Source organism: Lissotriton vulgaris, chromosome 6 (assembly GCF_964263255.1).
Source record: "Lissotriton vulgaris chromosome 6, aLisVul1.2, whole genome shotgun sequence".
In the NCBI taxonomy this organism is placed as follows: Eukaryota; Metazoa; Chordata; class Amphibia; order Caudata; family Salamandridae; genus Lissotriton; species Lissotriton vulgaris.
The window spans coordinates 563,658,364-563,682,216 of NC_141694.1; the positions used below are offsets into that span (position 1 = coordinate 563,658,364).

General features: G+C 43.3%; 1 protein-coding gene across 1 annotated transcript in view; it reads right to left on the reverse strand.

Annotated features, from left to right (window-relative positions):
- Positions 1-23,853, reverse strand: part of ME1 (malic enzyme 1) — a 1,313,190-nt gene that overhangs the window by 140,982 nt on the left and 1,148,355 nt on the right. Inside the window, exon 10 of the mRNA XM_086926558.1 lies at positions 12,420-12,525. Within this exon, the coding sequence (XP_086782684.1) occupies positions 12,420-12,525 (106 nt within the window). The remainder of the gene's footprint in view (positions 1-12,419; positions 12,526-23,853) is intronic.

Here is a 23,853-nt window from a genome sequence, read left to right on the forward strand (position 1 = left end):
GGATATTGTGCTGCATAACTAAATACTTATAAGGTCCCAAAAGCCACACCTATTGGCTATGCCAGTGCTTGTTTAGGCAGGCCATGGCTGTTCTTTTTTGTAAGCACCTGTGGGTATTTTGTTGATATTTTTTGATGTTAACGAATGTTTATTTTTGTCCATATCCTGTGGGGGGGCTTTGCTAATTATCTCAGGTGCGGGCGATTTTTCTAGAGAAGAAAAGTGCGCTCTGGAGGATATATCGGTTTCATAATTTAAAAGAGAAAGCGTTTTTAAGAATAGGTGGTTTTCAACAGGGAGTGGCCCCTTACCAAGACATCCACCCTCACGGTTCTATCGTTTTCCTGGGGTTTTTATGTTCTCTGCCAAACTTGAGCTCCTTTCATCTGCTTCTAACATTCCATGTCCCAGATTTGCCTTTTATTTTATAGATTTTCCTTGGGAGATAGGGGTGCAGAGCTGCCCCGCCTCTATAGGCCTGCAATTTGTTTGCGATTGGAACTTACAAATGTTGTTAACTCTAAATACCAGACCGAGGTATATCCAATCCGCGGTTAATTGGGACCTTGTACAATTTTATATTTATTATTCTGTTTGAGCTTTCCAACAATCTCTTGGAGTAAATCATTAGAAAAGCATCAGTCTGCAACACAGATGAATGAGAAGTAATGCCGAAGTCACAGCACGTTTCCGCTTTTACAACAAATGGATTTTAAAGGGTTAATGTATTTTTATCATGACTGTTATTTTTAGCTGCTCTGGGTTTAAAAAACATGCCTGTCCCCCTGTCCCTGCGTGGCTATCTAAAGCAAAACAGAAAATGCGTCTGCCTAGGCCCCAAATGTCCGTCTCCATGTACAGTAAAACGCTGGGCCCCGGGGGAAGCACAGTCGCAGACTAAGTCTTCCCCAGGGGTCTTTCGTGCAGGGGAGGACCAGGCAGGGTTAAGGGGTGGAGTTTAGGGGGTGGGTATAAGAGCGCAGGGGAGGAAGGCAACTTCCTCTTCCTGCGCTCTCAGCACCAATGGGAGGGTTCAGTTTGCAAAGGAGCAGTTAGGGTGTTGGGGAGGCGTTTTGGCAATTGTTTTGGAGGTTTCGTAGAGGATCCACGGTGTTGCATGTGTGGAGCCACTGGCCGGTGGTTTGACGGGGAGAGGTTGCTGTGGGTCCGTCATGTCTGGCATCACAGCTGAGGAGGTGAGGGAGGCCCTGAGGTTGCTGGGCCGCGCGGGGCGGGAGGATCTCCTCCGGCCCGGCGTTCTTGGGGAAGCGTGGGTGGGGATGTCGCGGGCCCCGCGGGCAGCTTCAGCGGGAGTGACGGCGGTTGTGGCCTGCCTGGAGGAGCCGCCGCCACAAGGGAGAGGTGCGCATGGGAGGGGGAGGGGCGCGGCCAAGAGAGAGCCCGGGCGCGAAGGCCGGCGGAAGAGCCTGCTTCCACGTCTTGTCTTCCCATAGCTGGAGTTCCGGGGGCAGGAGGCGGGAGGGCCTCCGATTGTGCAGGTGACCACAGGGGAGCTGCTGACTCAGCCCGGTGAGCGTTCGCGGGTGGAGGCGGGAGGGGGGAGCTGCAGGGTTTATGCTAGGCCAGGAGGTCGCAATTATATGAATCTGGAGTGCGACGCGGTGGGGGAAGGGGCAGGGGGAGTGCAATGAGGTAATAGTGACTGCAAAGAGAATTGTGGGCATGGAAGAGGACATCAGGCAATGGGAGGACACTCCCATTGACCTCTCTAGGGGAAAATAAGGAAAGAACAAGCCTTCGCGCTTATCTCAATTGTATAATCTATTGGTGTAGACAAATCTTCCCACATTGGTTATAACTCTGATTTTATGATATGCATGGGTGTTGTTTCTGATCACCAAATGTCTTCAGTCATGAGTTCCTCTAGGTGAGCTCAATGAATTGAGTTTGGGTGGAATGCAATGGTTCTATATCAACATTCCTCTGTGCCTGAAACTGTAATCAATCCTGTGATATCAGCTTTAGGGGCATATTAAGAAGGGATGGCGATGAATATCGCAAAGCGCGCTTAGCGCTTGCATATTTATCGCTGGCTATCTCTGGAATTTATCGCCCGGTTAGCATGTTATCAACAGAGCGATAAAAATTCCAGAGATGGTGGGGATATCGCCGTTTTCTATGTTGAAAAACCGCGATATCCTAGATGATAGGACCTGTTTTCTTAGCCACAGAATCCACCCCCCATATTAACTATGCCTTAGTCAGGAATTTAACAGACGTTAAATTCCTGCGTTAAGGCATACATAATGCGATTTATATAATCACTACCCTTCCTTGTTAATATAGCGTAGCTGCCTTTGCGATATTTTCCCTGGTTGGTTTCACAGCCTCGCCTACTTTGTATCTCATTAGCGATGCAAAGTTAGGCGTGCTGGAAACGGGCACTAAGTCAGCAAAACACGCAATAGCGTGCCTTTGCTGATAAGGCAATAAAATTATCGCCGCTTTTCGGCCAAAAACAGCTGCAAAAGCGCCGATAATTTTATAGCGCCGCCTTGTTAATATGCCCCTTACTCCTTCTGCATGTGATAATGCAGACAAAGCATCAGTGGCCATGAGAACTTAAGTGTATCATGTAAATGTTTGAGTACATCCATCAACTATACATTGGTTTAGGTAGTCCATGTGGCTTTGTAGCTGAGTCTTGTGGAGAGGCCTATTCCCAACAATATTTTAATTTATGACCCCTCCAAAATTCTTACCTTAGCAAATAATTTTGACCCTTTGGATATTGAGAAATCTTCATTTCTTTAGGCATCGTGTTAAAGGAGCAAATAAATTGATTGTATCAGCATTCCAACAACTATTCTCTAAGCTTTTACTAAGAGATCTAAAAATTAGAATATGTAAATATTGCTTGTTTCTGCATGAGATACCGAGGAGCTTATTTACAAGCCCCATGCACAGCCGGTACATCACTTTTTCCCATATTAAAAATGATGCAATGGAGGCGCAAGAGGCTTGTAAATGAGCCCCTGAGTGACCCACCACTAGTAGTGAGGTTCATCAAACAGTGGGCCCTAATTACATGAAAATGGCACAGCGCGGTACCACAAGCAATTTTGCTGCGCCGAGCTGCGTCCTTTTTCAAAACGCGCAATGCGGCGTAGTAACAAGGATATGGAGCATCGCTGTGCTCAGCCCTCTGCCAGCACTAAAAAAGCTGCCTTGTGAAAAGCAGCATCTTTCTGCACAAAAACAATAATTTATGGAATTTACACTGTCTATGTGTGTTACAGAATGCAGCAGCCATAGAAAGAGAAAAAATGAAGAGAAATAAAAGTATTTCTCATTGCACCACATTAACACCTCCTTTTGAAAGGTGTTAAGGGCTTGTCTACAAGCTCCTTGTAGCCCCTTGCACTTTGGTATGTCACTTTTTCTAAGATTAAAAGTTATGCACCGGCGGCGCAAGGGGCTTGTACATAAGCCTCTTAGTTTATGGTGCTGCCTCATATTTACAGATCCTTGCCAATCTGGAGGGTTGTAAAAAACCAATAGGTAATGCTGGGAACGCCCACAGCATTACCGATTGTATGCATCTTTGCCGCAGAAATGTGCGTGGCAGAGGGCCATATTTACAAGGCTGAGTTAAGCCATACAAAATAGCTTAGCGCTGCCTTGTAAATATGGGCTGGCATAGAACGCCACCGGAGTGTCAAAAAAGTGACACTCCGGTAGCCTTCGGTTGGGGCCCTCAGGTAGCCAAATCTACCCTAAAGCTCTCACAGATTCTAGGGGGCATAGGTAAGTTCCAGCGGACAATGCAATTTAAGCCAGTCTCCCCAGCGCTTGAAATCTACAGTGTTCAAGCTAGACCTGCTGTTACCTATGGTGCAGAACTTTGGGGACATTCGAGTACAGCAAGCCTTCTCAGGGTTGAACGGGCCTTCATGAGGAATCTGATTGGTCTACCCCAAAGCACCCTGCTCATACCCATGAGATTTGACCTAGGTGTGGAGCCCAGCTCTGAACTATTAGCGGCCCGACCCCTCCTGTACTGGAGAAGGCTCTGGACAGTACCTGAGCTTGCGGATTACAGAGCTGAGTTTGCTGCTGTCTGGGGGGTCGTTAAAGAGTAAGAAAATACCCTGGCTGCTCCACATTAAAACTATTGCCTATCGAATAGGAATGCCCCAGGCGGAAAGTTGTCCAGTGGTGTGGAGAACTGTGCTGCTGGCCTCTCTGAGGCACTACAACCTAGGTCTGCTGCACCGTTCGCCAAGTATGGGCACGCTGTCAGGTTGCAGGTAAAACTCGTGCCCAGGAGGAAGGAATTTCTGGACCAAATAGAACCTCCCCCCGCAAGAAAACTATATACACAATTAAGGCACGGTTGCCTGCCACTTGGGACACTAACCTGCAAATGGGCAGGTCATGAGGAGGGAATCTGCCCTGTCTGCAACAATAGCAAAGAAGACATTGCCCATGTTTTGTTTTTTTGCCCTGCTTACGCGCAATCCGGAGAGCTTGGCTGGTACCACTATGTAGAAATCTGGGAATAAAACATTGTGCTCAAGCCGTTAGAATTTTAAAAATATGATACATCCCCCCTCATTGTGTTCTCGGTCCACTTTGATTAATTGTGACTAATTATAATGATGGCCATTTTTCGTTTGATAACTGATTGTATAATAATGTTTTAACCACTGGTTCTTAATTATTTATGTATTTTATTGTATGTACATATTTTACCTGTGCTTTTATGGTCGTTGACCGAAATAAAGTTATCACAAACAAACAATAAATGTGTGTACGTCCCTGTGCCATTTATGAAGTGACTTGAAAAATGGAAACACTTTCTGGACTGCAAAAAGACGGTTGGAAGTTTGAAACACATGTTTTGGATTGGGATTTACTGCTTTAATTTTCAAAAACCGTATTTGAGAAATTGCGCTCGTACAGAAGTCGGTATTCGGAGCTCATGAATCAGTTGTCATAGGGAAAGTGGGAGTTTTTAGGATATTCATCACCATACTGGAAAGGATACTTGTCTGGTTAAGTGAGGTGACTGCAAGGCAACTGATTCCAAAAGTAGCAACTCACCACCTAAATTGACTATTTATATATTAGCCAAAACATAGAGCACGGTGCATTGAAGAGGACCTATTGACAACCTTGAACACTTGGGGTGCATTTCTTGCTTAATGTTCTAAAATATGATGTCTGCACCTATGAAATTACATACACAGTGATTGTAGATTGTATGGCATCCGTTTTGTTTTTTATGATAACAGGGAGCCTCATTTACAATCCTTTCCTCCTGTGCTAGTGCACAAATGGCTGCCATGGCCATCACAGGCACCCTGGTGCCATGGTGCAAGTGTGTCTGTTTTTTTTAGGGGTGATTGTTTTTGTGCTATAAGGGACACCTTCCTGCACAAAAGCAATAATACGGGTGATTTCCTCTTTCTAAAAAAAGGAAAACATTAGGAGAAATAATATTGTTTTTACTCCTTGCACCTCCCCTTTGCCACCCCTGGGGAGTCCAGGCTTTTGAAGCATTCCCAGGTTCACGAAATCTTGCAAATCTGGGAAATAGTTCAAATGCCAAGGGTGGTACGTGGGAACAGCCACCATAATGCCCATCGCACGCCTCCCTATCATAGAGAGAAGCAATCTAACGACTTGCGCTGCGTTGTCTCAGTCCATATCTACAAGGCAGTAAAAAGCCACTCAAGGTGGCTTTACGTGATCTTGTAGATATGTCCCTGCAGTGTGCGCCACTGGAGCGTCATTAAAAGTGATGTTACTGTGGCGCAGGGATCTTGTAAATGAGGCCCATGGTTTCTGTACAACTTGATCATGCAGCAAAAATATGCTAACAAGTATTTGATTTACAAAAATGACAACGCATTTATAGTTGTCATTTTATTTGCTCCCATAGCCTAATAATGTTTGTCTAAGAGGGGTCAGGCCCCTTCCAATATCTGTCTTCCCTGAAATATGACTGTAGTGATAGCATTGTGTTATGCTTGTGACATTTATGCCCCATGTTTCACATATATGAGTGTCTTACTAGATGCACACTTGCAAAGTGAATGGGCAGGAATGCACAGTTTTTAAGCAATGCAGTGCATTCCTGTCCTTTCTGCCTGCGCTGATGCCGTTTTGGCAGCCTAGCACCAACGTACAGACACTTGCACCATGGTGCATGGGTGCTTCCATTGCAGGCAGGATTGTTTTTGTGCAGGAAGGAAGCAAAAACAAGGAGATGATGGACAGTGTGCTGAAACTTTTCAGACATTCACCCCCAGTCACAGACCTTTGTCGAATCTGTCATCATGCTTTAGCTCACTTCACCACCCCAGTTCAGACACAGCCATATGCAAATCAGTCTTGACCCTGTCCTTCATGGTCACAGTCAGGCCAAACTGCCAAGCTAGGTCTTCCCTGAACCATAAACAAGCATCCTGGGACCAGTTTTGAGGTAACACCTTTAATCAGCCAGGCTAGCTTGAATCCAGTGGCAAAGTGAGCAAGACCCACATCTGGGCATACACAGCCAACTTAGGGCGAACAAAGCAAACAAAAGGAGATGAGTGACGGGGTGCTAAAACTTTTCAGACACTCACCCCCAGTCACAAATCTGGATTGAATCCATTATTGTTCTTTAGCTCACTTCGCCACCCCAGTTCAGACCCAGCCATATGCAAATCAGTATTAACCCTGTTCCTTATGAGAACAGTCCAGCCCGAACTGCCAAGCCAAGTCTTCCCTGGACCGGAAACAAGCATTCTGGGACCGGTTTCGGGGTAACACCCGTCATCAGCCAGGCTAGCTTGAATCCAGTGGCAAAGTGAGCAAGGGGCCAATGTCTGGGCATACCCTGCCAACTCAGGGCGAACAATGCAAACACAAGGAGAGGATGGACGGAGAGCTGAAACCTTTCAGACACTCACCCCCAGTCACAGATCTGGGTTGACTTCATCATTGTTCTATAGCTCTCTTATGGGGAAAAATCATTTCACACTGCACATTTTCTTTTATTATTGTGAAAAAACTTAAACATTACTCTGAATCAATATTTAGCATATAGTAAATATTTGCACTTGCATTGCCATTGGCATTGTGTTACTTATGGTTTAGAGTTTTTCTTTATTTAAACAGCACACTCTGACACTTTCAATTATTGTGCTATATACTTTGAACTTTGTATGTTGTAACAAATACTGTATTTTTTTCAAGGCATTTGTTATCCTGGTCCTGGTACCACTGCACCTTCTGCACCATTGAAATCATGACCCTAGTGCCTGCTAGATAACTGCACTTTGCCTGTTTTAAGAATGTAAAGTTGGTGTTCTTTATGTTATATAACAATGAAAATACAGGAGCCTGTTCAAAATACTTTGGACAACTCAAACCCTTTTTAGCAAATATTAAGCTAAAATACCAGGCGTAAAGCAAGTTAACTTAGACAAAGCGTTTGACTGTTTTAAGAATGTACAGCTGATGTCTTTTTATATTATATATCAACGAAAATACAGGAGGCTGTTAAAATTACGTTGGCGAACTCAAACTCTTTTATCAATCATTAAACCAAAATACCACACGTTAAAAGTATGCAAATAAATATGAATGCATTTTACATCCATGGAAAGATGGACAGCAACATTTTCCCTATTTCACAATTAGGAGTATCGCTAAATTACCACGTTGCTTATTCATATGGCCAACGGAAAATACAGCAAATGATATAACATGTTTTTGGTGCTAGAACAATACAAACTGAAGGCCTGTCTGAAAAAAGCAAGTCTTATCACCTACCTGCTACTAACCCAAAAGCTTAGGGGCAGCTTTACAATAAACTAATGCAGCACGGTGCAGCAAGTCATTTTGCTCCCCTCTGTGCTGGTGCACAAACTACTGCTGAGCGCCGACGCAGGCACCCTTGCACCATGGTGCAAGGATGCCTGCGTCACAGGGATTATTGTTTATGTGCAGAAAGTGTTCCCTTCCTGCACATAAATAATCAGAAATTGTGTTTTACAACGTCTATGTGTGCTGCATTAGCACAAATAGAACTTGTAAAATGTCATTTATTTAAAGGATTGTTTATGTGTAGGAAGGGACACCTTCTGGTACATAAACAATCATTAGATGTTATTGCCTAGTTCTACGTGTGCAGCAGAATGCAGCACACAAAGAAAGAGGAAAACAATAGGAAAAAATTAATACATTTCTCCTCATTGTGCCTCCCTACGCCCCGCATTCAGACGCATTTCCAGATTTACGATTTTTAGTAAAGAACACCCACAACAACACCCATTGAACACTCCTTTCACACAAAGTGCTGCGTCTAAAGGGGCCGTATTTACAAGGACAGAAAAAGCCTGTCCATGTAAATATAGGGCAGAAAAATCCGCTGCCACTGCATAAAAATAAAAAGTGACGCACTGGCATAGCAAGGGACTTGTAAATCTACACCAGGCTGTTAAAAAAGTGGAGCGCTAAAAAATATTTTTTTTAAATGAAAAAAGTGGAGCGCTCACACCAAAAAAGAAAAAAACGTTTTTTTTTTAAAGTATTCCAAAATAATAGATACCTTCCGAAAAAAAGAACAGCAGCACACATCCCATACAGTCATAAAACACACTTGCTCACAAAAACAAGCTTTGATGCAGCGCGACTATAATGCCCAGCAGCTGCAATGTTCGAATTCACTGGTCTTGAAACTATGCAGCCTCCCTTACCGTCTAGTAGAAAGAATAGGTTGCAATCACAAAACTTGAGGAATACTTTTAGAAAAGGCACATGACCGCGTTTACAATCCAAGACTCTGCAGCAGTTGTTTGGCATTGTAATGTTATATAGAAACTGTCCAAACGGAAAAGAGGTTAAAACATACCTTCAGAGCACCACAGAGTGTGCTGATGTAAAGTCACGTTGCGTGATGCACTGGCAGAATAACCTGCTGAGTGATATTTACAAGCACATGTAAAGCCACCCTGCGTGACTTTACCTGTGTTTGTAAATATCACCCCTTTTCACGCAACACTTTGCGTGTCAGGGGCATGACATAGGTATTGTGGGGGTGTTCCCACGCAACAACACCCATGTCCACTGATGCATTTCCAGATTTACGAGCAATCGTAAAGCTGGAAGAGCGTCAGAATGCGGCGTAGTGAGGTGCAATAAGGAGAAATGTTTTCATTTCTCCTCGTTTTGTTCCTCTTTCAATGTGTACTGCATTCTACAGCACGCATTGGAAGAGGAAATCCCCTCAATTTATTGTTTTTGTGCAGGAAGGTGTTCCTTCCTGTACAAAAACAATCTCCCCATGAGGCAGGGTGCCCATGCATGGCACCAGTTTGTGCACCAGCCCAGGGGGAAGCACAGAGATACGACATATTGTAGTAAATATGTGGCATCCTTGTGCTTTGAAGTTAACGCAGCAAGGCCCCGCAAAATGACTTACTGCACCCCGCTGCGTTAGTTTCATGTAAATCTGCCCCCATGCCTCTGTAAATTGCACAAACATTTCTGCAGCCCTCTACTGTTTTTGATTGATGGGGTTCTTAAAAAATGCATATCACTGCATTAAAACAGAACGTAAAACTTTTATTTCACGCTTTGCAAAGAAAAAGATACCTTAATGTGTTTTTTGTGCGCTTATACTTTCATAATCACCACCAGCTTTTTGATGATGGTAATTTGTACTTTGTGGGCATGCCAATGATAGTCAAGTCTAGTCAAGTCAAAACATTTATATAGCGCGCTACATACCCAGAGGGTCTCAAGGCGCTTGAAGAAGGGTGGGGAATTACTTGTCGAATATCCAAGTTTTAAGTTGCTTTCTGAATGCTAGGTGGTTCTGAGTGAGTCGAAGGTGAGTGGGAAGTGAGTTCCAGGTTTTAGCTGCCAGGTAGGAGAAGGATCTACCTCCCATGGTGGTTTTGTTGATGCGAGGTACAGTAGCAAGGGCTTGGTTGGAGGATCGTAGTTGGCGGGAGGGGGTGTAGAAGGAAAGTCGTGTGTTGAGGCATTCGGGTCCAAGTTCGTAAAGTGCTTTGTGTGCGTGGGTTAGGAGGCGGAAAGTAATCCTCTTATTGACGGGAAGCCAGTGGAGGTTTTTCAGGTGACCAGAGATGTGGTCTTTACGCGGGATGTCTAGTATGAGTCTGGCTGAAGCGTTCTGGATGCGCTGGAGTTTTTTCTGGCGTTTTGCGGTGGTACCGGCGTATAGGGTGTTTCCGTAGTCCAGGCGGCTTGTAACCAGTGCATGGGTGACCGTTTTTCTGGTTTCGGTGGGGATCCAGCGAAATGTTTTTTTGAGCATGCGAAGAATGTTGAAGCAAGATGATGAAACGGCGTTGACTTGTCTGTTCATAGAGAGTGAGGAGTCCAGGATGACGCCCAGGTTCCGTGCGTGGTCCGTCGGGATGGGTGCTTTTCCATGGGCCTCTGGCCACCAAGAGTCATCCCAGGCGGAGGGGGAGGTACCTAAGATAAGGACTTCTGTTTTGTCTGAGTTCAGTTTCAGACGGCTGTGCTTCATCCACTCGGCTACTTCTTTCATTCCTTCATGTAGGTTGGTTTTGGCGGTGTTAGGGTCTTTGGTGAGTGAGAGGATCAGTTGAGTGTCGTCAGCGTAGGAGATGATGTTGAGGTTGTGTTGGCGTGCGATGGCCGCGAGGGGGCTCATGTATACGTTGAAGAGGGTGGGGCTGAGTGAGGATCCCTGTGGTACGCCGCAGATGACTTCAGTGGCATCTGACTTGAATGGTGGGACATTACTTTCAGTTTAGGCAGAGCTATTGTCTTTTGTGAGTACTGTTTCTATATTATTCTGTAACACATTGAGTTAAACCAAAGCTCTAGCTGGATGTTACACTACCAGTAATTTTACAGCAGATTGGTTTCAGTGGAAGGGCTAGTGCTTTAAACTGCTATAATATACCTGCAGCTTTTTTTCCAATATAGCGCACACTCGAGTCGAAAATATTGGACCGCTATACATGAGCAGCAGTTACATTATACAATCGTACACCCATTTTTCTGTTTTTGAGCACGGAGATTAAGTGATTTTCCCAGACCCACAGGCTGTTTTGTCTATGTCAGACTCGAACCTCGTTCGTCCAGTTCCAAAGTCGGCAGCTCTGTCAATAGTCACATCACATACAGTGATTCGTGCTTCGCAGGTGCACTGTGTCTGCACTAAGAGGTAAGAAGTTTAAAGTTAGTGTGTAGCACTCAATTCTGGTACTCCCTGGAACACCTTAAGTGTTCCTGTGGTCTTTATCAGAAGCCTCATTCGTAACTCACTGTGCGCCAGAGCAACTCACATCTTCCCGTGTTGCACACTAGAACAGTTCAGGTCAGTCAGTGTTGCACTATTTGGCATCTGAGATCTATTAGTGGTGCGCACTAGAACAGCTCTGAAATCAGATGTGGGACATGCTAGAACAGCTTAAATCATCTTTTAGCACAAACTAAAATGCCTCACATCTGGTAGTGTGCACAGTTGTACACCTCACATCTTACATGGCCCACACTGAAATAGTTCACATCTGCCACTGGTGCACACCAGAACATTTGACACTTGAACAGGGTGCATGATAACTCAGCTCTCAATTTCGTAGAGCACACACTGATACAGCCCACCTCTACCTTTGGTGCACGTGGAAATGGTTAGAGTCTGCATGTGGTTACACTGGGGCGCGACGTAAGCCTGGTCTTGGAAACAGTACAATACCTGATATCTTCTCATGGTGTAGGCCGGGTAGCACACCAACAGACTAAAGTACATCACAGCTACTCGTGGTGCTTAAAAGAAAACTTCGGGCATATTTACAACCCCTATCACCACCACAATGCCACTTTTCTCAATGTTGTGGTGGCGATAGGGGCTTCGCCTTATTCACAAAGCGACGTTAAGCCACTTAACGTGGCTCAATGCCGCCTTGTGATTAAAGCACCCTTTCATGTTATGCGTTGCGTGAAAGGGGTGGGCAATGGGTGTTGTGGTGGGCGTACCACCGCATCAATCATTGATTTTGATAGTGCCCCATATTTACAAGGGTTGCATAAATATGGGGCAGTGCCAAAATAAAGATCAGGGAAAACCTAGTCTTACCCTGGCACAAAGAGTAGAAATGTTTAATTTCTCCTCGTTTTTGCTGTCTTGCAGCACATAGAGAAACATCGAAACGCCATTGATTGTTTATATACAGGAAGGTGTCTATAATGTAGACTTAGTTTTGTGCTTTATCTGTAATAGTCTTGCAACGTCTCACTCACGTTTTTCTCAAACACAAAGGTTCTGGCGCAACCCCCGCTAAGCTACTATACTTGCTGCAAAAGACAGTGTGAACAGAATTTATTTGAGGATGTAAAAAAATACATGGATACAAATGCACTCTGGCAAGTCAAAATTAATGACCATTTAGTGACATTACCTATGATTGCAGTTGGTTTTAGAGCTTCAACAGCGTCTTCCAGTTTCCCAATTTCCTCATGTTCATGTGCAAATCGTTCTTTCTCATGAGTCAAAGAGGCTCGCCCCTAAGAAAACAGAACAATGTAGAAATTAATTGCATTTCTTTTGCAATTATCATTTATCATCATTTTAGAAAAACATTACAATGACATGAATTCTGGGAGATACTCTACCCTATCATAAATACATCTGAGAGAGTGTTCGGGTCATTCAGACCCACCAATAATGATTTCTCCCTGTTCGGTTAATCAGAAACCAGTGCACTGTGTGCTGGTGTTGTGTCCCAGCACAATAAAGGACCAGATCCGGTAGCCCCAATCCACCCTCTCCAACCCACCAATACATGAGCAACCAACTCTTTAGTCCCTGGCAGTTCAAAATTATTAAAATACAATAAATAATGAGTGGATTGTCACCAAAGCATTACATAATATACATAACTCTACATCTACTCTCCATCATCAGAGCATTTGAAGCATCCTCTATTTTAGTAATTTCTTCCCAAGTTACCAAGTTCTCCGTGACTTTGTCATCCCTTTGGGTGTGCCTAACTTATTGTTCATCTGCAAGCACTCACTCAACAGGTCTTTCAATTTCCATTTTTTGTTTCCTCTGTCTCTGTAATATTTCTAAAAGGCTAATCATTATGGTCCCCTCCAGGTGCACCCCTACAATATGCGCTAAAGCTTGAATCACTTGCCCCCAGAAGTCCACTGTAGTGTAGTTCCTATATCCCTAATAGGCTCTGTGCATTGGAATAATATACACTATAGTTTCGACATAGGACTGAGGTCAGTATGTCTCTATCGAGTACATTAAACTTAATTACTTGTGTGTGCCAGCTAACTCAGAGGTCACTAGAAACTTTTTCAAATGAACAAGAAGCGATTAGTTTCTGACAACCGCATAAACATGACAACTTTGTTTCCCTTAGAGTCGGAACAATATCTTCATTGTCGTGGAAACAATAGATAACCATTTCACTCAGTCAATCTTGCATGCTTCGTTTCTACAGAGTAACTTAGAAATAAAGAGACAGGTTTTTTTCAATAAAAAGGGGTTTATTGAACAGTCTTCTTTCTCATGCAAGAGATATGAACTGCTACAATCGTAAGACATAATGCTAATTATAATGGGTACAGCGTAAACAGTAATATAAAATAATACTGTAATAGCATGGTCTGTTGCTATGACATATAAAAATACATACATAAATAACACGGGCTAAATTACTCAACTGGTGCTTCTAAAATAGTCCTACCCCAGTCTAACCTAAGTCTAGTACGAGGGAAGAAGTAGGTGCTGTTTTAGCTATAGACTAGTTTTGTTTAGTGTTGCCAAGAATTGCCAAAGGTTTCTCTAGGCTCTAATCAGCTCCACACCTTAGAATGTGAGAGGTTGGTATCTCTTTCCCCGGACTCGATTCTCTAACACCCCGCAAGGGGAGTCAGAAACACTGGAGCTGGATTCTCGGCAAGGAGGATGACAGCATCTGGTCAGTGTGTCAGTTGGAGAGATGACTTCCTTCGGGACTTGCTGTGGTGAGCCGCCTCATGCAAGTAGGTAGCCGAACCGCACCGAACCGTGCCTTGCCATAGCAAGTGACGGTATATTTATACCTTGAAGGTGTTTTGGAATACCAGTATTGACGTAGAAGTCGGGCATATGAATGTCATGAATGAACCCCTAAGGAATAGATGTTCATGCATTATAAATATCAATATCCAAGCAAGGGGAAGTCCTAAAGGCTTAAGAGTCTGGTTTTCCAGGAACTCGTTGTGATGTAGATGAATGGATGTAAGAAGCCATGCCTGTATTTGGATAGCATGGATTATGCCTAAATAAGGACTGGATTTCTATGCCTATATAAGGGCAATGTGAAATGTACCTACGTAAGGGCATGAATCGGGAAATTCATACGGAATGTAAATCGATACACAACATCACAATCAGCTGGCAGAACCATGTCATATGTAAGAAGTCTGCCAAAGTCATCCCACATTTAGTACAGGCATTGGGGCTTGCAGAGCATATCTTAGGGAATTTTTCATGCAAAAATAGAACTGGATTAACTTAAATCTGGCATGAGGGACACCTGATTGACCTGCTTGCATGCTGCTTTCCATGCCAATGTGGTTAGCTCATCTGGACAATCAGCACTCCATTGGTCTTTGGTGGGCTCATATGGCCACCCCTAACAGTCACTAAGGCCACATGCAACAGGGTTATTAATTACCTACTACCTGCGAACTCTAGCAGTTGAAACTCTAATGCATGTTTTTAGGGTTGTCAGGGAATCTGGTCCAGATCCCACGGCTGATGGGCGAATCGAGCATGTTAACAAGTGTCCCGGTCCCACCACAAACAGCTCCTGAGCTTGTGCAAATGAGATGAATCTGTCATTTAAATATAGATTGCCTGCCCATTCCCACCCCCCTCCCTCCATCTGACAAACAGCATGTCTTTTAGCATGTTAGAGAATGGCTTCACGATCCACAGGGCAAGTGATACATGGAAATTATTTGAATAATGAGGAGCAAAGACTCCTTTTCACCTATTTAGATCCCATGACTATACTCTTAGTGGGCTGGTTTTACACATATGAATTCTGGTCAGTATTTAGAGCCCAACAAAAATGAGGGCTTATCTATACGCCATCCCTTCCAACAACAAACATGTATTATGCTATCTTTCTGTCTGGGTCATTGGAATATGAAATCCAGAGAGCAAAGATGAAAATGTGTTCTCAGCCCCAGTTCCACCTTGTCCCGCTGTTGCCTCTTGAGCAGAATTTGGACTCTCTCTGTATCCTTCCTTGACAATTTTATTTTATTTCTGAATTTGTACTCAGAGTTTTTTCTGTATGGTATTATGTGGGATATCAAGCGCTCCCATCAATGATGTTGAGCAGTATAAATGTCTGGTAGCACAGGACCTTATTTAGATTTTGGAGGATCAGAACATTTGTCCATAAATAGCAGATTCTGTTCACCTCATTTAGAGTTCATACCGCCTGATTCATCATGCTCCCGTTTTGCGAGGCCCTAATAGCGATTCATAGCGAATCGCTATTAAGGACTCGCAAAACGGGATTCATGTAGGAATATGCAAAAAAAATGCGATTCCTTACAATTCCTTATTTGCGATTAGCTAATTGCTAACCGCAAATAAGGAATAACTCCCCATTCATTCCTATGGGCCAAAAGGCCCATAGGAATGAATGGGGAGTATTCCTTATTTGCGATTAGCAATTTGCTAATCGCAAATAAGATAGCGATTTGAAGGGTGCCAGGGGTGTCCACAGGACACCCTGTAGCACCCCTCAAATGAAATTTACACATGTGTTGCACACACACATGTCCAAAGGACATGTGTGTGTGTAACATGCAACTCAGAAAAATGCATTTAAATGCATTTTTCTGAGTTTTCGCAATTTACCACGAGGTCTGACCTCGCTGTAAATTGCGCCTAGAAATTGCGAATTCGCAAAAAAAATAGGATGATGAATTGCATTTAAGGAATCTCAAATAGAGATTCCTTAAATGTAATTCCTCACAAAATTGCGAGATCGCAATTAGCGATTTTTACATTTGGGATGCTGAATCCCAAATGCAAAAATCGCTCTCGCAAAGGGCCAGATACTCAGAATCTGGCCCTTTGCGAGCGCAAAAAAGCTTGATGAATCAGGCTGTATGTGACCTTGCACTCTTTAAATAGGGTGGACACTTTTTGGTCAAAGTCCTGCATCTGCCAAATACTATGTAGATATATAGATAATTTATCCTACAGTTAATAAAAACATTTACAAAAGCACATAAAGCATTTTTAGTATTATAAAATGTTCCATCAGAATACTCGGAAGATTAGTTAGGCCTTAGATAATACAGGAGTGTGACCCTTGATGTAGGTCAAGGCACTATAAAAATGGACACAAAGAACAATAGATAATAAAATAAAAGGTGCCTATAGGCTCCGAAGGAGAAGGGGTAAAGGATCCAGGACAGTACAGATTATCTATGTTGAACCAACATTTTGGTCAAAGTCATGCATCTGCCAAATACTAAGAAAGGCCATTTGTAACTGGACTTTTTCCAGTTTAGAATTATAACCATTTCTGGAAATTACCCATAGATTTAACAGTAAATGAGCCCATATTCCAGAAATTGTTGGAAAATGTTTCCAACAGCCTTCATTGAACATAGAAGACACGAGATAATGACCGGCATGAATAATGCTTCTGCACTTATTTACTAAATTTCCAGCCCCCCTTCTAGTCTTAGGCATGGCTACCTCTAATAGCAATACAATTGCAGGCTTTTCTACTTTACTTTCATACTTTCATTCCGAATTGTGTATTCGAAGCATTTCCAATTGAATGTTCTTACCTGATCATACGAGAAGCTATTACAGTGCACTTTATTTCAAGCTAAACAAAAATACGGAATTCCCTTTGGATATATTTAATAAGAATATTCTAGTTCCAGTAGGAAAAAATGATCTATCAAAAGCAATAAAGCTGTCAAAAACTAGTCAAAATGCTGAAAGGGAGAAGGGGTTGGATGGTAATTCAAAAATGCATTTACTGAAAAATGATTAAAAATGAAGGGGCTCATTACGATGTCGGGAGGAATCACTTCTGCCCGACACTGACTCATTCATGGAACTGACCGACACCCGGTCAGCGGTCCTGACCTCCCCATTAGGATGCGACCAAACATTATTTGGTCGCATTCCTATATTTCACTATGGGACCATGCATTACCATCGTAAACGGGTTGTAATGCATGCTCCCACAGTGAAATGGGAGGTGCCGGTTATCCCAGCACCCCATGGCAGGCCCCTCAAGGAGCCTGCCACAAGGTGTAGGGATTAACAGGGGGGCTCAATTGCTGCCCCCTCGGCCTCCAATGGGAGGCCATGCAGCAAAGGGGGCCCTGCTGGGGCCCCCTAACATGCTTTGCGACATGGTTTTCATGTCGGACAGACTGGCATGGAAACCATGTCGGGGAGCGTACATTGTAATCTCAAGGCAGAAATAGCAGCCCTTGAGATCACAGGCCGCATTCTGACTGGCGGACGGGCTCTTTGAGCCTGTCGGAACCCAGCTGGAATGACCCACGAGTTTCCTTTCCGATCGCCTCCATCAAAATGCGGAGGTTGGAAAGGAAACCGACCAGCACATTACAATGCAGCCCTAAAGGCTTTTATGGGCAGCATCGTAATCAGCCCCTAAGGGCTCATTACAATGAGACTTTCCAAATCACAGCGTGGGTTTCACTTTTGACCGACGCATAACTATGCAGGTGGTTGAAAGTGAAACCGGCCGGTCATTCCGGCTGGATTCCGAATGGCTCAAGGAGCCCGTTGGTCAATCAGAGGCCTCACCGTTATCCCTATGGAACGTCATTTCTGCTGTCGGGATTACGATGTTGGTTTCCGACGCGCTTTCCATGTCAGGCTTTCTGACATGGAAAGCCTGTCAGAATGTGGCTGCCCCTAGCAGTAGACCCTTCTCCTTGTGGCCTCTGGTTTGGTGCTGAGGGGGCACCTATGGTGCTCCCCTGCTGATCCCTGTACCGTGTGGCAGGCACAGGTGCCTGCCACGCGGTGCAGGGATGAACAGATTCTCCCTTTCTTTATGGGAGCTTTTGCTACGGCCAGTTTACAGCTGCAGCACAAGCTCCCATAGAGAAATAGGATGTGTGGTTGCATTGTAATGCTGCAGTCAGGAATACCGACCAGAGGTTGGTCGGTTCTTATTCAGCAATGGTGTCGGGCAGACGTGAGTTTGCTCGACATCATAATAAGGCCCTAACTGTACAATTGTGGCTAATAGTGCAAACAACACAGTGATCAAAGTGCATAGGTGTTTAAAGGTGAACAACAAAAATACACAAGAAAACTTTCTTACGCAAAAGAAATAAGGTTACAGAGATATCAATAGATTGGCTCGGACTAGGCTCTAACAATATGTAACTAGATTTCTTGACTGCCCTTCGACCCCTTGTGTGGAAAACAACGAGCTCACCAACAGAATGGAGGGATGTTCTAGCCATCACCTTCAGAAAAGACTTTCAGTTAGGACTGGAAATCATCCCAAACTTCTATGTGAATATATAAGGAGACAGCCACGGGTCAGCCCATGAAGGTGTTGATATGCCTAGTCAGGAATTTGCTATTTCATAGTTAAAAGGGCACGTTTCCTCTTGGAAGTAGAATATCATTATTACCATTAAAAGAGGTCTAAGGATCTCTAATACCCCTTGGAAGATGTTTGCACTTATGAAACCCACATAAATATACAATGATTGTATATAAATGCCCAGCAGATGGCAAAGCAGTCCACAAAGTACACTGTTAAACAGGTTTAGAAAAGGCTTTAATAACTAAGGCAAGCATTTGAAAAAAAGCACATTTGTGTGAAAAATACGAGTACAATCCATGCACCAATCATAGCACGTGTCAGCTTCATATCGAGGAGTGTCCAGGTACCTGTCTTTCACGTACAAGCATAAAAATCTCTATCCTCATGACAACTTTCAAATATTAGCATCAGTAGCGGCTCCTCGAGGGAGAGCTGCGAGTGGTGAGGCAGGGCGGGGCATTGCAGCTTGCACAATGTAATTCTTTTTATTTATTTATTTATGTACTTACCTCCGTTCGGCCGTATGCTGGAGTTTACAACCCCTACTCTGCCTCTCCCTGCCTCACCGCCCCGCAGCACTCCCTCGAGGAGCCGCCACTGATTAGCACTATTTCAGTGCTCGTATTTAACACTAGAAGAGCACAGGGAAATTGAGGGGCATATTCACAAGCCCCTATCACCACCACAACGCCACTTTCAGTGACGTTGTGATGGAGATATGGGCCTCGCCTTATTCACAAGGCAGTGTGAAGCCACTTAACGTGGCTTAACGCTGCCTTGTGAATAAGGCACCCTTTCACGTTTATTTAGCGTGAAAGGGGCTTTTAGTGGGTGTTGCGGTTGGCATTCCACGCAACATCCATTGACGCTGCCCCCTATTCACAAGGGCAGCGCAAATAGGAGGCAGTGCCAAAATTAAGACCAGGAACATCCTGGTCTTAAACAGGCGAAACAAGTAGAAATGCTTTATTTCTCATCGGTTTTGCTTTTTCCATGTGTGCTGCCTTGTACATATGGAAAAAGCAAATTGCCATGGTTTGTGTATGTACAGGAAGATGTCCCTTCCTGTACATAAACAAACCTATTTTTTAAAATAGCATTCTGTCACTTTCATGTGTGCTGCATAAAGCTTATGCAGCACATATGAAAGTGAGAGAATTGCATGTAGGATTGTTTATGTTCAGGAAGGGACATATTCCTACACATATACAATCCCCCCTGCACACAGACACCCTTGCACTCTGGTGCCTGTGTTGGCGCTAAGTTGTTGAACTTAGCTCCATCGCAGGGGGAAACGCAAGGCTGCACCATCTCCTTGTGAATATGGTGCAGTCTTGCGTTTCTGAAGTGGCGGAGAGAGGCGTTAAGCCTAGAAGGCTAACGCCTCTCTCCGCCACTTCCTTGTGAATATCCCCCTGAGAATCATGCTGTAATGTTGCTGTGCGAAATGAACCACAAAGTGGGACACTGGGCTGGGACCAGCCATTCTGTTTGCAAGCAATACCTCGCTGTCCAGACCTCCTGCCCACCCCTTACTGAATTGTCACGGTTGCTTCCTGAAGATGGATTTTTCTGGCAGTGCAGCTTCTCGTCTATCTGACACACTCATCAGTTGCAGCCTGGTAGCTGGAAAATGCTCTAGCAAATGATCAGACGTACAACAAACTCGTCCTCCACCATGCCTCAGTCACTTCTGATTAGGGTGTAATCTGCATGAACTGTCCTCCAGTCCACAGCGCGCACCTTCTTTGCTGTAGTGTGCTACAGGAACAAAGCCATCAACCTGTGTCTAGCCCCCCTTCATCACCTTAACTGTAATACATGAGCTGCAATACCTTATGCAATCCACGTGGGGGACACAATGAACAAAGACACAGGCACCTCGGACAACCTAGACTGCCTAACCCCTGAGCCTCACCTGTGAGATAAACCAGAGCTCCAGAGACAGTCACACCTGGCCTATGGACAAGTAAATCCCATAATACCCATTGAAAACACAATATTTTCACCACCCAATAGCTGTACATGCCCTCTTTAAAAAGAACTCAAGCACTGCGCAATCCAAGCAACAATGCCAATGCGTCTGCATGTCCAGCCAGCGGCTGAACCACTCGATCTGCCCAAAATTGCAGGCTGCCCTTTTTGGGCCAAAAAACTGTAGAAACGACATTGGTCTATTAGCTCAACTTTCACTTAAACTATTCCAAAGCAATCTGCCAAACCGTGGTGGGCATGCCAGGCAGCTGTATGTAAATACAGCTGCTTGTATTTATATACAGCTGCCTTTATGTGTTTATATTCACTCCAGCTCTCAAAGTCAGTCTTTAAAATGTCATGTTCTGCAGTGCAATGCAGCTCCCGGGGAAATATATGAAGTGCTCCCCACATGCATCCGCAAGCTGCCGTCTCCTGCTCTATGCTAACACTGGCATCTACAGCCATGAATAGACAGCAATTCTATAGGAACATATTACACATCTCAGGCATTTCACTCGAGGTCTTGCTTGACATCACTCTTCCAAGCTCCATTATAGAACTCTAAACTTGCACTTGAAAACTTTAACTTGGTGAACACTAACCGACAACGCACCCAGCAGTCAGAACACACATGCAGACAATCACATACAGCCCTATACTGCAATCAAAAGCATCTACATGTGAGCCAACCCACAACAGCAAGATAGCATGCCCACAGCTCAGCTCCAGTCCGACACAAGAGAAACAGTACAGAATTACCATCAGCTTACCCTTTTTGCTGCAGACTGTTTGGTGGCCACACTGCAAACATGGGCATGATATTCCATTAATTAGATACAGACGAAAGCGACACAGACGCTGTCAAATAAGACAGGTCATTTTCCTGAACCACACCACTATTTTTCTTACGTCATTGGCGAGTTGCTTCTAGATATGGTGATGACCAGGTACCATTGAAACCAATGTTTTTTAGGTTTTACTTGTCCATGTACTCACACATGCTTCACATGCACCAGGGCATTCCCAGTTACTCCATGTTCTCATTCATGATGACTTTAATGCAAACACCACTCTTACTGCTGCAGTCCCTGCAGGTAGGAGTAGTGGAGCCGGATGGGGGTGGGGGGGATTTTGACAGACAGCGACAAGGTAAAATTATTTATTTCGTTTTCTCTCGTCGTCGTCTGTTGAAATCCTCCCCCACACCTAGTTCCACCGCTCTTACCCTCACGTGCCGCAGCTGCACTCTTACCTCCATACACAAAAAATCTAACACCGCATACTCACCTCCCTCCTTTACACACAATTTTGTTCCCTCACGCAGGAAGTATGCATCAAAGAACACTTTCCCTTTAAGGTTCTCTTTTCTTCGGCCAGCCCCTTATTGGTACTGCATGCCTTACCCCACTAGACTTGGGAAGGATCTTCAATTTTTTGTAATGGCAAAAGGGAGCCTGTGTAGTTTTCTATCAAAAGGTATGTAAGATGTTGGGTACGGAAGAAATCAGTAAATGGCAAGGGTAGGCAGTCAAAATATCGAATTGTTAATATCGAAGTACAATAATATCGAAGTAGTAATATCAAAGGTAAGTAATATCGAAGGTAAGTAACATCGATTTTGTTAATATCTATGTAAGTAATATCGATGTTACTAATATCTATGTTATTAATATCGATGTTACTAATATCTATGTTAGTAATATTGATGTTACTAATATCGATTTTTGTATGATTTTTATGTATATTATTATGTTATTAATATGTATTTTTTTTAATGTAATTTAAGTACATTTTGTATTTTAGTACCGTAGCGGGTTGTGGGTTTATAGGGGAATAGGGTGGGAAGTAATTTAATTATAGTAAATTAATTAGTAATTTATTAGAATTATAAATTAATTATTAATTAATAGGTAATTCATCTTTATTAATCAGTAATTTATTTTCATTAATCGATTAATTGATAATTATGTTCTGTAGTGTATTATGGGTTTACAGGGGAATAGGGTGGGAAGTAATTCAATTATAGTAAATTAATTAGTAATTTATTAGGAATTATAAATTAATTAGTAATTAATAGGTAATTATTTTTATTAATTATTAATTTATTTTAATTAATTGATAAATATGTTCTGTAGCGGGGTATGGGTTTACAGGGGAATATTGTGGGAAGTAATTTAATTATAGTACATTAATTATTAATTTATTAGGAATTATAAATTAATTATTCATGTCATGTCATGTCATACTTTATTCGATTAATTAAAATAATAAAAGCAATTACAATACATTGTTCCAAAATTAAAAACAGTTTGAACCAATTCATCATCATAAATGTACATTAAAAATGGATAAATAACACCATACACAGGAGAATAAAATAATAGCTAAAATAGAATCACACCTCAGAGACGTTCACCATCAATCTTTTGGCCTTAATACGCATAGCTGCAACCAAGAAGCAGGCAACCCCAAATATTACCTGGGTGCTCCCAACAGTTGTAAATACATGAGTGCAGGCCGCACTTGTGTAAAACCCGCCTCTCTCAGCAGTGGTACCAGAAACTGTTTTCTGATAACAGCATAATGGTCACAGAACATGATGAAGTGCATTAAGGATTAATCAGAAAAGTTATCACAGCTGCAGGGAATGGACAGATCTGATTTTCCCCATACTGGAAAATGACCCAGGGAGAACTGGATAATATTGAATCTAAATCTGACAAGAAGGTGACGATGGAACGGGAGAGTAACGATCTTTAGATAGGGTTCGATAAGTGGAGTGGTCTGAAGCATATAATTCGCCCTGACACATGGTTTTAACACCTTCACTGCCTCCCATTTTGCACGGCTAATCCCAGAAAGTTGTCCTTAATCCAGTTTACACCACCCTTCTGCAACAAATTTGGTGATGCATATAATACTGGCCGTCCCAATTTACACAGAGTGTCTTTAATATATACTAGCCAAGGAATTTTGTTTGCCATATCTAATGCCATACAATCTTTTAAAATGGTGTGGTTCAGTTTAATCTCAGTGTTAAGCCAGGTTCTGGCCCAGCAGATCAGTGGGGCCAAGTGTAACTGATCGGTGATGTAACCGAGTCCTAGCTCAGAGTGCACCAAAAATACTGGGGTGGATTGGGGGACCGCTAATAGGAATCTGAGAAATCTGTTCTCTGTAATCTGCAATTTACCTTGGGGTAAAAAAACCCACAATGAGGCACCATACAATGCTATAGACAAACATTTGGATTTATACACTGTTAACATAG